General features: G+C 29.4%; 1 protein-coding gene and 1 pseudogene across 1 annotated transcript; one reads left to right on the top strand and one right to left on the bottom strand.

The window, feature by feature from the left end:
- Positions 1–7318: 7318 nt before the first annotated feature.
- Positions 7319–10419, bottom strand: LOC114379165 (annotated as a pseudogene).
- Positions 10420–14392: 3973 nt separating this feature from the next.
- Positions 14393–15919, top strand: LOC114379440 (MYB-like transcription factor ETC1). The gene is made up of 3 exons (XM_028338090.1): positions 14393–14578; positions 15248–15335; positions 15428–15919. The coding sequence occupies exons 1-3, from the start codon at positions 14530–14532 to the stop codon at positions 15516–15518; spliced, it is 228 nt and encodes a 75-aa protein (XP_028193891.1). The 5' UTR covers positions 14393–14529; the 3' UTR covers positions 15519–15919.

Here is a 15919-nt window from a genome sequence, read left to right as displayed (position 1 = left end):
TGCAAGGAGTTTTTTTCTTCTTCTTAAGAGAGTACATGGAAATGTATATTTGTAAGAAAAAAGTTTGACAAACACCTCATATGTTATCATATACCTAGAAGAAAAAAAATATATAAATATAATAGAATTTATAATGTGATAGAAAGAGAAAAATATATAAAAAAATGTTACTGAGATATTTAAAATAAATTGTGATCCGTCTATCATTACTCAATTATGAGTAAATGTCCTGGTTTTTTAACCAATGCATAAATATCATACTCCGTTGGTTTCTAATGGTAAGATATAGTTGATTAATTTATGTTTATTAAGAAAATTAGTTAATTTAATTATCAGTATTGAATTTATTTATAATTATAATATTTTTTAAAATTTATTTTTAATTTCATTGGAAATCTATTTATTTTCTCCGATCTCTATAGGAGAGATAATACATAATATTTTAATAAAAAAATAATCAATACACAAGACATTAAATTGAAGTATTATAAAAAGGGGAAAAAACCAAAACTATGTTTTATAAATATGGAGGGAGGTAGTATAATGTATTTTCATCATCTGATACATTAATAAATTCTTAGTTGTACTTTTATTTTATCATAACTTGGGTGAACGGGAATATTTCTCATTCGAGAGTTGAAACTAATCTCTCGAGATACATAAATCCTTTTAAGAAATTGATATTTTTAAATAAATATTTTTTTCATATGTGTATATCAAAGATTGAAATCTTAATTATATTTTTAAAGGATAAGATTATTTGTTAATTATATCACACCATGTTAACTATTTTATCATAATTTAATTGATTAAAAAATCAATACTTAAACTATGTATAAAAAAATTGCATATTTAGAATAATTTTCTATTTACCAACAGGATAAAATAAAACTTACTCCTTTGGCAAACAGCAACTTTAGACACTTAAGTGGCGATTAAGTACTTATGAGCAGATCAACAAATCGTTTTTTAGTACACTCTTTTTTCTTTATTCTGTTTCATCTTCAAAATTCATCAACTATGAAATAAAATCCATATATTTTGCTCCGTCTTGCCCAATAAGTCTGATATTTTTGTGCTTACTTGCATGATTTTCTCAAACTGATTCTGGCTGTAAAGTCTGACAAGGGTCACTTTGACAGCCAAAGTGTTGGATGGAACATAAAGGATTGTCCTCCAACTAAGATAGATATTAATACAACTCAGAATAATAGGAGTATAAATTTTTTAGGATGACCATGCACGTATATATATTCTTTGCGAAATATAATCCTCGCTTAGAAGAGCGTTTCGTCCAAGAAAACTCGGATACTACACAAACTCAAATTAAATTTAACTACATCTTGATGAGGGGTTGCGTAGCTTAATTTGGATGGCGCCGTGCTCTTTTTTCTTTTTTGTATAGTCTTATAGTGCTTTCAATATTAAGAAACCTTTTATTTTGTTATTGATAATTTCTACCAGTGATTTACTTTAAAAATGACTACATTATAAGTTTATCATATGAGGATGTCTTTATAAAATTGGTTGATTTTTTTGTCAAGTTTGAGTTCAATAGTTAAGTACATGACTAATGAGGAGTTTGTACCTGTAAAAAAAAAAACTCACGAAGAAGGCAACTTCAATATTCAAATGTTTAAATATAAATATATTTTTAGTCCTGAATTTAAAAATTTTTATTTTTGTCTTTTTTAAATTATTTTTTATTCCTTATAAATTATGTTTGTTTTATTTTTACCGTAAATTATGTTTGTTTTATTTTTAGACCGTAAAGTACTTTAGACAATCCTTTGAACGATAAAAAAATATTATCTAAAATATTATATGAACAACAAACAAAACAAACATAATTTACAAAAATTAAAAAAAAATAAGGTTAAAATATAAGAATAGTCCCTTTATCTTCTTTTTTTGTTCTGAATTGATCTCCGAATTTTTAAAAGTTTTAAAATGGTTTCATGACTTATTTAATTCATGACAAATTAGTCCTTTCATGAGACTCATTTTTCATGTATTTTTTCACCTTGTTTATGTCTCTTTTTAGTTTGAACATTAGTTGATTTTCATAATTTTCATCTAGATAAATCTAATAGATAAATTTAACATCTTGAATCTATAAAAAAAAAGGTTCAAACTTGTATCCAAAAATTGAAAACAAATAGTTTTTTTGAAAGAAATTGTCATGAATTAAATAAGTAAGGATCATTTTAGAACTTTTAAAACACAATAGACCAATTTAGAATAAAAAAATAAGTTAAAAAATTATTTATATATTTTAGCAAAAAAATAATTTTCCAAGAAAAAAATAAAAAACATTAAATTACAATAAAAAAGTATTTAAATCATATTCAAATGATCATTTTAATATTGAAGTCCCACAGAAATGAAGACCAATAAAACAAAAGAATAAACTTTTCTTAAAAGTAAAATATCATAATTATTATTTATTATTAGAAATGATGTAACATTTTCCTATTTTGTAATAAAAGCTTAGTAATATCGGATCAGATTTAAGATCTTTTCTAAGACGAGCTTCATAATAAGTATCGTTATGAAGAGTCAAATAAGTGTTAGGTAGGTGTAAATTAAGAGTTCAATTATTACGAGTGAATGATACCCAAAAAATCGGTCGCTTGAGAAATTTCCTAAAGTAACATTAATGCATCAAAACTCCATATTTCTCAAATATGTTGAGCTGGACGATAAACAGCCACTTGCATGATTGGTTCTTACTTCTTAGATGCACAACTTTTCTGTCTAGTACATTGATACTGAAATTCACTAAAAATAGTGTGTTTTAAAAATTATATTAATAAGTATGTTACTAATATTTCTCTAACACTATGCAATAATATTATAACAAGTGTAAGATAAGTATTGGGCTCCAAATTGGCCACAACACAACTATTCAATTTTTGGCTAAAATATTACGTGCCCACAATTCCAATTTCAGCTGGGAGATCAATTTGTTAATGAACAAATCTTACCTCTTACAAGCTGTAAAATCTTATCTCATATAAATGCTTAACCGTAACCTAAAAATTTCGGCAAGACTAAAGCAATCAAATTTTCCAACACTTGCAATAAATATATTGTCATGTCTTGAGCATACATGAACCCTATTTTACTTGTAATGTATATGTTGGCCCTCAAATTGAGTGGTTTGAACTTTGAAGTGGAGCATGCATGCTACATTATTATGTGGGGCAAAAACATGGAAACAAACTTAAGTAAGTTACATGAAAACAAGAGAGTTAAGACAATTGAATGGAGATTAAACTACAGAGTGGCAGCAAGGTCATAGGCATCATCACAATACCCTGTTATGTTTTGTTTTTTCCTCCACTATAAACTGTCTTTTTTTTTTTTTGTTGGAGGCCTACTGACCCTTATCGTGACTTAAAACTCATTTTTTCATAAATCTGGATGCTGTTGTTGGATTTGCATCGCCATCAATCACAACACTAGCATGTGACACACTTGTTGTACTCATTTTCTATTATACTTACTATGTTTTAAAAAACTCCTTAATAACTCTCTCACAGCTAACAGCAACATGATCATTAACCCCGAGTTCGTGCAAAATGTTTTTTTTTTTTTCGGTGCTATGAAATCTTATATTTATTATGCAGTTTTCTTGCAATTTTCACTTGCAGACATATACTAACAACCCCATTATTTTCACTTGTCTAAACCTTTAAGTTATATTCTCTTTCTTTTCCCCTTTTTTGGATCTTAATTTGCACTTGAGTACTTGACACAGGTAAAAATTAAAGTATGACCCAAGTATTTTTATAACAGAATTAGGACCTATGCCATTATTATGGTATTATAATTGACTTCAAAATCAATTATGACTTAATTGGACTGTGTAAGCATAGGTCGGATAAGGATGTATATAGTATTTAGGGATTATTGATTGGCTTGGAAGTTCTAAATTGTAAAATATGCTCCACGAAAACATCATCTAAATTATTGCAGAATGATTAATATACTATATATTGTGCAAAAATCTCAATACATGCTACAAACAAGTCTACAACCATGTGTTTATCCCAAAGTGATAAACAGATTCTAAAATTGCAAACATCCGATAAAATTAATCCCAATTCTAGTTTCCTTGCTTTTTTCTGATGCTGTTATTGTAGATTAAAACGACACATTTACTACTTACTAGTCAATTACAGAAAATGCAGTTTCAAAGATACAGAGACATTTTGCCTGAATCGAGCTTGAGCCCCACATTTCGTAAACATGTGAAATGCTCACATATCTTTAACATGATTTTAACAATATACATCCATTATTCCATTTGCATGCAGAATCCCATGAGGCTAACTAATCATTTTAATTGTCCTCATAGTTTGTTACTGGCACATTGGACGTACTGTTTGTGGAAATTAAAACTGCTCAAACTTTCTGCTTTTGTTTCCCTTTTTCCTGTCCAAAAACATCAGGCTCCACAAGAAAGTTCCACGATGAGAACCAATTTTTCATTGAAGTAGGTACCCAAGAAACAGTTGCAGCAATCAAGAGGAAAATAGAACAAAATCCATGGGATTCCAGTGCCCTCACAAATCCTAACAGTTTCTGGGTGGGAACTATTGGATGGATTAGGCATGGAAGATTACCCAATAGTGACTGAAGGTACAAAAGTTGACCTAACCATCAAACCAGTGGAGCCACACCCTAACAAAATGCAAATCACGGTAAAATTTTCAGCTAGAAAGTTTGACATTGAGGTGGACAGAACAGACACTGTTCGCAGCTTGAAAGAAAAAATTCACATCATTGATAGCACCCCATCAAAAGAATGACACTATACTTTTCAGGGACAGAATTGGATGAAGATTTAGAATCTTGAGTGAGTATGGCATACGCGGATTTTCGGAAATTGCTGTATTCCTAAGCCCTTGAATCGATCAAGAGAAGAACCTCCCACAAGGAAGCTAAGCTTGGTAGTACAAACTTCCTCTAGTTTGCTTAATGCTGCCACCATTCCACGGGAGATGAGAGATGCAAGCACAATCGGAGACCTGAAGCATAAGCAGAAAAATTCTTCCAGTTGATGACTATTTGTTCATACACAAGCAGAGGATCATGCGTGATAGCTGTAGCCTCAGGTGGCATGGAATTGAAAATGGAGACTGTCTCTGTGTGTTTAAGGGGACAGTTAGTCGCAGTGGTTATGCATGAGTTTAATTCTAGGTATAATAACTATGAATTGTTTTAATTCTAGGTATAATAACTATGAATTGTTTTAACATTTTTTTTACGTTATTGTTTGTTACGTTTAGAATTAAACGATGAAACAACATTCGACAGAAATCTTGTTTTACTTGTGTGCTTAGTATGTTTTTGAAACAATCTGCCATTTGCTACTTTTATCAATTTAAGACTCTCTTGGCAAATAAAAAAAAAATCAAATGATATTCACTTGGTTTACCATACTTTATTAACAGCAATCAAAAGCTTAATTAGCATCAATACCCCCAAGGAAAAAAAACACCAAGAACTTAATCGGTTGAAAGTCCTAATTCATTAGATGTTTAATCAAATTTGCAATTTCAGAATTCAAATTTTCCTATTGAGATTGATGAAATAGATGATAAGTCATGGCTGACACACACCCTCAGAATAGTAGCGAGCTTGAACTGCAATATTCTTCTCTTTTTTTTTAAAGATATGACAAATAATGTAATTTGGTGGGAATCTCTTCCATTCAATTGAATCCTAAATGACTTGAACCGTATTTGAAAACTCATTGAAAATGGATACATCACTTTGAAATGTGAAAGTTGTAATTATCAACTTTTGAAAATCACGTCTGAAAAGTGAAACCAAGCACGTAAACCACACATCAAAGTTAATGCAAGTGATTCATTTGAGAATTGTATAAACTAAAATTCCAAAGTAACTTGTACCATGTTTTTCAACAATTTATAGGCTTCTCTTTTACCTAATTATGTTTGAAAACAAACTAAAGAAGAATCGGAATGAAGGCTAGATTTCTTTTCTCATTTGGTTGGATGTAACAAATAATAACCATAGCTAAAAAGACTTTGTTAGATGAGAAAAACACACTTCATTGATCTTTACACCTTAAAAGAAATTAGTATCGGTAAAGAGATATCATTAATGCAAAAAAATAAAATAATAACTATAATTAAGAATAATAAAAATGAAGATAAAATAGTTAAATTTAACACTCACTCAGAATATTTCGTTGATGTGATACTTTAATAACAATATAAAACATTAATATATTTTTTTATTTTTTAAAATTTCAGAACTCTAATACACCTCTTGTCTCTTGAGTTCATCTTTAGATATCATTATTCTTCCACGATGTCCAAAATAACATGTATCTAGCATTCAATAGTAAGGAAGATGAAATAATTCAATTTTTCTTTTCTTTTCCATATTTCTAATTCATTAAACTTATTACCAGCTATTTTTCATAATTGTAACTCATCAGTGTATACTACAATAAAAATTGGCAACTGATTAACAGGAAGTGAATAGTGAGATAAACCTTGGCTATTTAAGATGTGTATCTAAACTATATTAATCTTATATATATATATATATTAATTAGAATGTGTTTTTTGGTTAAAATAAAGAGATACAAAAGTTTAGTTTCAAAAACTAAAACAAACAGAAGCTAAGAATAACATGAAAAACTGGCGGGTACACTAGCCACAGATTTTTCATTAACTTATAGTCACTTTTTTCTTTCTCCAAACACTTTATTACATTAGACAACGCAAACAACCAGGATAATCACATTATACTTGGGCAATAATAAAAAGTCAAGCCAAATAGCCAATTGCCAAATATTTCGTTTAGAATTCAAGCAATTTATTTATAAAAAAGAACTTATGCATGCACATCATCCACAAGACCCAGAAACATACCAAAAAACTATTGATTTGACACTTCTAAAGGGTGAACTTTAGGGGGAAAAAAGTAGTTATATTACTATTGATTAAAAAATCAAGGGAATAGATTTCAACATTATTTGTTAGGCATGCATACATATTTCATCACGATCTTATTCCTTGATTTTTCAATCAGCAATTATAACTGAAAACTAGACTCTAGGGGATAATTGATACTGGATAGGAAATGAACTCTTTTGTCAAGAAAGCAATCCTTCCTTTTGATATCTAAAGAAAACTGGGATTTCAGTGATAAACTGCTCTTTCAATGCCGAAAAATCATTGGTCTAAGTGGTTCTAGACTCAATACTTTAAAGCAAGGTCTCAAATTTGAGTCTTGTGGATGGAAAAAAATATGTTTGAGAAGGGAGATCTCATTAAAGGTGGTCAGTCAAGTTTTCCGACAAAAATTAGTCATCAGCAAAACTGGTGGATAGTTCATACTAATGTCATAGTGATAAAAAAAAAAAACTGCTCTTTCAATTTTTAACAGCAATGAACTGTTACAAGCATTTACAATAATGCAGTATTTCCCGAGTGAATATTTCCAGCAATTCTGGACTTATGATTCCTCATGGGACAAAATTAATCAAAAGAGAATAATGAATGGGATCTTTGATCGGAGAAGTAGACAACAAATTACCTTTACTTCCTTCACCAAAAACAAAAATTACCTTATCTGCTAACCTCAGGAGCAGGTCCATTATGTCCTGCCACACATTTGGAGTGATTTGCTCCGCAGAAACATTTTGGGAGATATGAGATACAGGAGCCAAATTTCTAGTTTGCTGTACGCCACAGAAGATTACAGCATGACAAGAACAGGCACATGGATCCATAATCAGATATGCCAGACAACCTTATAATTATGCAAAAAATTGCAGCCTAAAGTAAGGACATGTTGTCTGATTTTCCCCCAAAACTGTCCCTGATTGGGTGCCTCATTCCGATCAGACCTGCAATTCAACTTACTGTTGCTCTCAATAGTTTGATTCTCTAGTGATCCCAAAAAAATTATTATTGACCTGACCAGACAAACCTTGCACCTTCATCATACAATTATACTTTGCAGGCACAACGGCACCAGCTTTTGAGCACTGATCCAATACAGCTGGAACACCCCCATAAAAGCCTCTCCCTTCATTCAAAAGGACAGGAGGATCTTGAGGCCTTCGTCTCCACACAATCTTTGGGGGCACTAAATTATCCACATTAGCTTTCATCCAAAAGTGAGCACTTTTCCAGCTCTCATACTTGAACACCCCACAGAGCCTAGCTTTATGGCCAGATGGCCCAGCATGAACCTTGGAACAATATTTACAAACTTTTACTGGATAAACCAACAACAACTTCTCCACCCCAGACCTAAGAGTCTCCCAAGCAGTTAATGTTTTATTAGCTATAGAGGTAAGATTGTTTGGTGACAAAGACTTGGCTCCGGGAACACTTCCATTGGCAGCTTCCAAGTTCCAACTACTCGAATTAAGGTTTTCTTCATGGAGATCATCCCTTGCTTGCCAGCATAGCTCAACAACAGCAGGGATGCGATCAAAGTCAAACCTTTCATCGTGCCTAATAACACTTTGAAACATCTTGTCCAGGTGAAATCATTCAACAGGGACGAGTATATCATTCAAACCACCTTTGACCCACTCATGAACCCAGTTCTTGGCACAATGCTTGTAACCCCAGCAAGTTTGAATCAAATGCCCCTGCTCACCAATATATACCTCTGGACAGAATCTGTAAATGCATAAATAAGAAGATGAATATAGTTTTTTCAACAACTTGAGCTTACAACATGTGGAAAGGAAAACAAGCCCAAGTAAAATACAACTGCACTGGTTTGTTCCTGATAAGTTAGATTAATGACTGACAGTGATTGAATGATAATAAATTTTAAAGATCAAAGGCTTGAAAAATACTTAAGAAAACAACCTTAGCTTTTTAAGTAGAAATGTGCAGCTCATCATTAATGACAGCATTTATCATTTATAAGCGCCAGCAACAAATACAAGTGTTTTCTCGCATGTATTATAGCAAGCTAATGTTGTCAATCTTCAGTTCTTTCGCCAAGAAAACCTAAGCCTTTCTTTTCCATCCTTTTACTATCTCAATGGACATTTAAACCAAGTATCAACAAGATTACAAATTTATATAATGTCAATGCAGAAGAAGCTTCCTAATGCAAAAGCACCCACGTCAAATTTAGAGCAACTATCCCAAATACTACTACTAAAATTAAAAAACATATAAACTTTTGGTCCCTGTTCTTAATATATATGCTCAATATCATCTTTACATGACAAAAGCTTTTAATTTAATACCTATACATATAAAATTGTTTTTAAATTCATTAACCCCGTTTTCGCCATTATAACTCAGTAAAATCAGTATGGAGTTGCTATAAATTATAAGTACCATTGTACCAAATTAAATAATAACCATCACGAGTAAGAAACCAAGAAACTTCTTTCTGTTCTATTTTGTTTGGTTTTATTTGTGACACTCAAATTCAACTTAAAATCAAATAAAACCAACAAATTGAAAATGGTTATGGACATAAGCATAAATTCAAAACATTTTACTAGTATCAATACTTAATGAAAAAATAATTTCACTAAAATACACAAACAATGTAAAGATTTTGTTCAGCATCATAAAATGTTAACATGAATTACTATGTCTCGTAAGATTACTATAAAAGTCATATTTAAGATCATTTTTTTGGTATAGACCACAGGTTTCTTTCATGGAAGAGAATCCTGCTCGACCAAGGTAGGATAACTATAGACAGCAAAGCCTCCCTCTCCCTCTGAGTATTTAACTAGTCGACAATGTAAAAATCTTTACACTTGCAAATTTTACTCGACAAAAAAGTGCCTCGTTAATGTAAATCGAAATATATTTACAACCACTCCCTCCCCCCCAAACAAAAAAAGAATAAAGAACTCACTAGCAAGCCATAAGAGGAAGGAAGTTAAGAAGGGTGGAAACGCCATGGATGAGATCATTCCTGGCTTGGAGGACCTCATTGGCAACCGGAACCATGCCGCGAACCGGGTAAGTCTGTGCCCGTTTCTCGATTCTCTTCAGAATCATTGGCCGGGGCTTTCTCAGGTCCATTTTCGTGGAGCACAAACGCCGAGGGTGCCGGGAGCACACGACACCATACCGCATCATCTTTCTTAGACCCTCCATTCAATCTACAATGATAAAACACAAATCATTTCATCGAACACTTGGATGCCATCACCGAAACCAGTGCAAGTTGGGACCAACCTCTTACGACACAGACCAGATACGAGGAATCAAAAGCCCCAATTCAATTTCGTATTGCGGATCGTTTCTTCTTTGTCTGTGGATTGAACCAGATGGAGTAGCCGTATTGCGGATGGATGCTTCTTTCTTTATGTGCTGCTTTATATCAGAGGTGTGTAGCTGTAGCATACGCATAGGAAAATGTTTTGCAGGCTACAAAACATTTGACAATAAGACTATGAAACATCTTTATTTCATCTTAGGAATTAGGATAAATATTTTTGAAACATATACATATGAAGAAAAAAAAATAAAAGAAAAAATAATTTCATATAATATTAGATATAGTGTAAATTATTCGATGTTTGAATAATTTTTAAAAAAATATTTGACATGAATATATTTTTAAAATTTATAGATTTTTTCTTAAGACAAAACTGTTATTACTTTATTAATGTCTCAACTCTCAACATTTAGACAAATGTCTAAATGTTAATTAATGTCTTTAAGTATTAAAGAATTGGAAATATATTTTTTATTCAAAAATGTTATTAATGTATTTTTTATCATAACTTTTAATACATTTCTAATATGATTTTTAATAATAAAAAAATCTAATGTGGAAATTTATGATTTTTTTGTAAAAACGAAAAATATAAATATATATTAGTATATCATTAGTATATTATATTTGAATAGTTATAATTAAAGAAAAATGTATATGTAATCATTAAGCAATAGTATATATAAAACTGGTCAACCACTAAATATAACTACACGTGTAGTTATATTCTAACCCTTTTCGTTTGCATTCTTTTACATTTTTTAAATACAAGTAACTTTTTTTTTCTGCAGCCATGCAGAGCGGGTCCATTGGTCTAGTTAATTTTTAATCGTCATTATTCATATATAATTGTGATTTTTTTTAAAGGAATATACAATTGTGATTTAAATTTATAATTCTTGTTTTTAAAGGAAAAAAATATCTCACTTAATACGCTATTTTTTTTGGTACATTCACTTTTTTTTTTACAAGCGGTACATTCACTTAATACACTCTCTACATGTATATAAACCACCTATAAATGATCTGAATTCAATCTAAAGTTACAAAATTATCATAGGTTAAAAATTAACTGTGTTTAACCCGGTTTAAATTAAGTTAAACCCAATCTAACCCGCCATCGAACATTCTAACTTTCCGAGTTAAATTCTTGTTAGCTACATATTAGCAAACAAGTTTTAATACTTTTTTTTAAACTAACAAGTTTTAATATACTTCAAATAGCCAATAGGAGGACAAAGGTTTTAACTGAAGACATCCCCTGTGAAAAGTTCGTTTCGCTTTATGTCCAAAATAATTGAACAATGGTTTTTTTACTGAAAATAATTGAATAATACTATTTGTATATTATACAAAAAAATTTGCAACAATGAGATAGAAAGAGAGAAAAGAGAGAAAGATATAAAATGTGATAAATGATATGAATATGATGAAGAAAATAAAAAATAAAAAGTGTTCTAATATGAATAGTTTATGGATAACACAATTTAAAATAATTAGCCTTACACAATAAATGTTCAAATTATCATTTTACAGAAATTATAGTGATTCAATTCTATTGTATATGACCATGTTTTATTACAACATTTGTATTTGTAAGGTACAAAGTGAGTTCAAATAATTTATTTTAGGTGTTTTTTACTTTACAGAAGATAAATAGACAGATGAGATTTCAAATGTGTGTGTGTGTGTGTTTTTTTTCTTAAAGTCGATTTCAAATGCGTTTAATGACATTTTCCTCTTTTTTGTTGAATAAAATAACTATGCAGCAAATGAGTTAAGTGAAATAGCATAATTGATTTAATAAGTCAAGCAATTATATTTTACTAATTTTGAAGCATAATTCGTTACACTCGCAAAAAATAACAGAGTTAAGTGTAATTTGTGAAATACCGAAAACTGGTGTCTCACATAAGAAATATTAACCAAAATGTTACGATGTAAAGAATTTGCTTATGAGTTTTGAGTGGCCTAAGATTATTGATTATAGAAGCGAAAATAAAGTTTAAATACAAGGCAAAACATAATAAGCAATCTTGGGTAAAATTAGATTAAAAAAAAGTTAGTTAAAAACTGAAAAATTAGCTACAAGTTAAAAAGTTGATTAATAGTTAAAAAATTAATTTATTAAATTATAAATGTTTTAAAATTAGTTATTGAAATAGTTGAAAAATAAAAAATGACAAAAAAATAATAAAATTATGATTTATCTAAAAATGATAAATAAAAAATTGGATAAATATAAAGGATAAAAATGAAAAAATAATATATGAAAAGTTAGAAGTTAAAAATTAATATTTAAAAAAATTAAGTAGCATTTCAAAAAACATTAAAAACCAATAAGAAGTTATTTAAAAAAACTTGTTTACAAAACAATAAATTAAAATTTTCAATTAATAAAAAATCAATACTTAACTAGTTTTTTTAAAATATTCCGTAACAAGGTCTTTTTTTAATCTAAATATAAATAAAACCTTATTTTAATATTGTAATATGAATGTCACAATATTTGTTTTTAAATATTTTTTATTATTAAATTAATCTTTAATACGGTGGTATAAAATGGCTATTAAATTTATATTTTATGTAACTATTTAAATATTCTATAAAAATGAATTCGATTATTAACTTATTTAAAAACATATATAGCTATTAAAATAGTTACATAAAAAGGAAGAAACCATAGTGTTGACGCAGAAACCACTGTTTTTCAATGGAGATGCCCGCAACCATAGGCCAAAAGTAAACTTTCTACTCTATATCATCTTTTTCAATAGCAAGTTGATAACTTGATATATTAATTGCATGTTTGATAAGACATTGAATTGATCGTGATCAGTAACAAATAGTTGTTTTGTGGTAATCATACCACAATTTATTTTTTCAATTTGGATTCCTATTATCAATTCAAACACACTATAATTAGTTTAAGGATGAATGAACTTGAAAATAATTAATATTGAAAATTTTACACGCCGACTGGTCAAAATAAAATATAAAAGCTACTTAATATTTAATTACCTTTAGTCTGATATTTTATATATTTATTTATTCTTTTATAAACTTAACTTTTGAAATAAGATTGCTGTAAAAAAAAAACTTTTGAAATAATATATTATTTTTATTTCAAGTTTTTTAATTTTGAACTCCCCCCTCTTTTATCTTTTCTTCCATTTTTTCATTTTAATTATATTTAATATTTAGATTGATGATCCACTTCAATCCTATTGTTATCAGTTTAATAGGTGCTTTCAAACTGAATAAACTAGACTTGATGCCATCATTCTTGATCGGCTCTGATCTAAAATTTTCCTATACTCGATTCAATTCACTATTATTCATAAAAAAAAAAAATGCATATACTCTAGTCTCACAATTTTTCGAAGTTTAAAAAGTTCTTAATCTTTATAAAACACTTTAAAACTACATTTATTTCAGAATTTAAAGAATGGATTAGCTTTTTTTTTCTTGGAGGGCTAATAATACACTTTTTATTATTAACTAAAATCATAAGTGGGGATAGACTCATACAATTTTATAATTTTTAATAAATTTCAACTAATAATAAAAATATATTATTAGCATTTTTTTCTTCTTTTGAATTTTTTATACATATTAATAGGAGTTTAATCGACATATACTCATAATACAAAAGTTTTTAATTCATTAACTAATTAGAAACCACTATTTATATAAATTTTAAGATAGCATTATACAGAACTATCAAACTTATCACAGACAATAATTTGTATCTAAACCACGGTATATACAAAAACTTTATACTATTGACATTATACTATTTTCTCTAAGAATAATGCTAACAATACATTCTCTAGCACACTTTTTCTACATTTTTCTCAATTATTGATTATAATTAATATAAATTACAAAAACACGAGTAAATCTCAATAAATAAAAAAGTGGATCCATAAAATTCTATAAATTTAATAAACTTTAGTTAATAATAAAAAAATATGCTAAAAAAAAGGTGTGAGAGAATTTTACAGTTAGCCGATATGGTGGAGTACGAAAGTACAACTCAACTAACAATAAATTCTCCAACTACCTAGCAAAGATGAACTTAAATTTCAATCTTAATTTCAACAACCATTCTTCTCTGTTTCAACTCCATGCCTGCCACCCAATTTTCACGAGCAAATAGCAATGACCTGCTTCTATTAATACCACCCAAATAACCTTTGTCTTCAAACACACTTAATTTTTCCACGCCTTCAATACACCACACTCTTCTAGCTCCTTGCAATGGCTGACTCGGATCGCTCTTCTAGTGAAGTTTCTACACATTCTACTGGTATACTCTATTCCTTCTTTATATCTATCAATATTTTGAAATTTTACTTACTATACAAGAAAAATATTTGAATTTTTTATACATTTATATATTTATAAGATATTCAACATAGTTAGTTTTTCATTTAAAAGTTTCTTTGCTTTGGTAGAATAATTAAAAGGATATACACCGGAAAAACTTGAGAGTAATACACAACCACTAATTTTTGCAGTTCTATCTACTCTAATGCTTGTTGTGGGTCACTCTTTCAGTCTTTTCTTATGGAACAATACTTTTGGAATTCGTAGTTTAATTTCTTAATCTTATTCTTTGTGGCCCTTCTTTTATTGCTAACTTGCTTTTATTGTAAGGTTTTTATTTGTGTTGCACACATATTATGAAATGTAATCACGGGGAATAGGAACACTTAAGCACACTCTAGAGTTTATGGTAAACACTCAAATTATTACTTTAACTTATTACTATTTGACATGCGTATTTATGGCTGATGAAAGTGGAAATGATCAGATATAAAAATATGCTTCCGGTAAAAAAAAAGTTTTTTACACGTGTCAAATAGTAATAATTTGAGTCTTTTAGAATTGACATGATAAATTATGCCTGAGTAATAACTTTGGAGTTAGCTACTTTTTTACATGGTGTTTTAATCAATCATAACACTTTATTTAGATTCAGGGAAGCGAGGGTCTTCCAAAGTTGAATTTTCTGAAGATGAGGAAACTCTTATCATCAGGATGTATAAACTGGTAGGGGAGAGGTGAGAATTTTTTCTTTTTAATGCTTGGCTCTTATAACCCTTTTAAACAGTGTGTAGACCAAGCTTGTAAAACAATGTTATTTTTCAATTAGGTGGTCTTTAATTGCTGGAAGGATTCCTGGAAGAACAGCAGAGGAAATAGAGAAGTATTGGACTTCAAGATTCTCAGGTTCTAGTGAATGAGGTGCCAAGAGTTCTACTACGATTGGTGTTCAGTCTAGGATGAGCAAGAAGATTTTGGGTGCAAGATTAGTGTGATTTTGTGGGACATAAAAACTGAATTAAAGTTGGCCTTATTTTATAGGTATTTGTATTTGTATTGGCTATAAAAAAAAGTGGGGCAGCAACTATAGAAGCTGGTTTGTGTAATATTTTCCATCTTGAAATGTTGCCTGGTGTGATATTTTCCATCTTGAAATGTTACTTGGTGGTTGGTCTTATCTGAATTGTACTTATTGATGTTCACCTTCGTGTATTTTTCTTATTCATTTACCATTTTGGGTTTTTATCTTGTGTCTGCAATCTGTATTGGAAGAGTCCAACTATGGAAATGAGAATTAATTAGAGACAGATTCAGTATGTCA

The sequence above is a fragment of the Glycine soja genome, chromosome 12 (assembly GCF_004193775.1).
Source record: "Glycine soja cultivar W05 chromosome 12, ASM419377v2, whole genome shotgun sequence".
NCBI lineage: Eukaryota > Viridiplantae > Streptophyta > Magnoliopsida > Fabales > Fabaceae > Glycine > Glycine soja.
The sequence above is the reverse complement of the archived record's forward strand: the minus strand, read 5'-3'. Positions and strand labels throughout refer to the sequence as shown.

Excerpts from the sequence above, each read along its gene's own strand:
- LOC114379440 (XM_028338090.1), top strand. The coding sequence starts at position 14,530 with ATGGCTGACTCGGATCGCTCTTCTAGTGAAGTTTCTACACATTCTACT. Across the intron at positions 14,579-15,247 it reads AGTTTCTACACATTCTACTG|ATTCAGGGAAGCGAGGGTCT; the intron begins GTATACTCTATT and ends CACTTTATTTAG. Across the intron at positions 15,336-15,427 it reads TATAAACTGGTAGGGGAGAG|GTGGTCTTTAATTGCTGGAA; the intron begins GTGAGAATTTTT and ends TTTTTCAATTAG.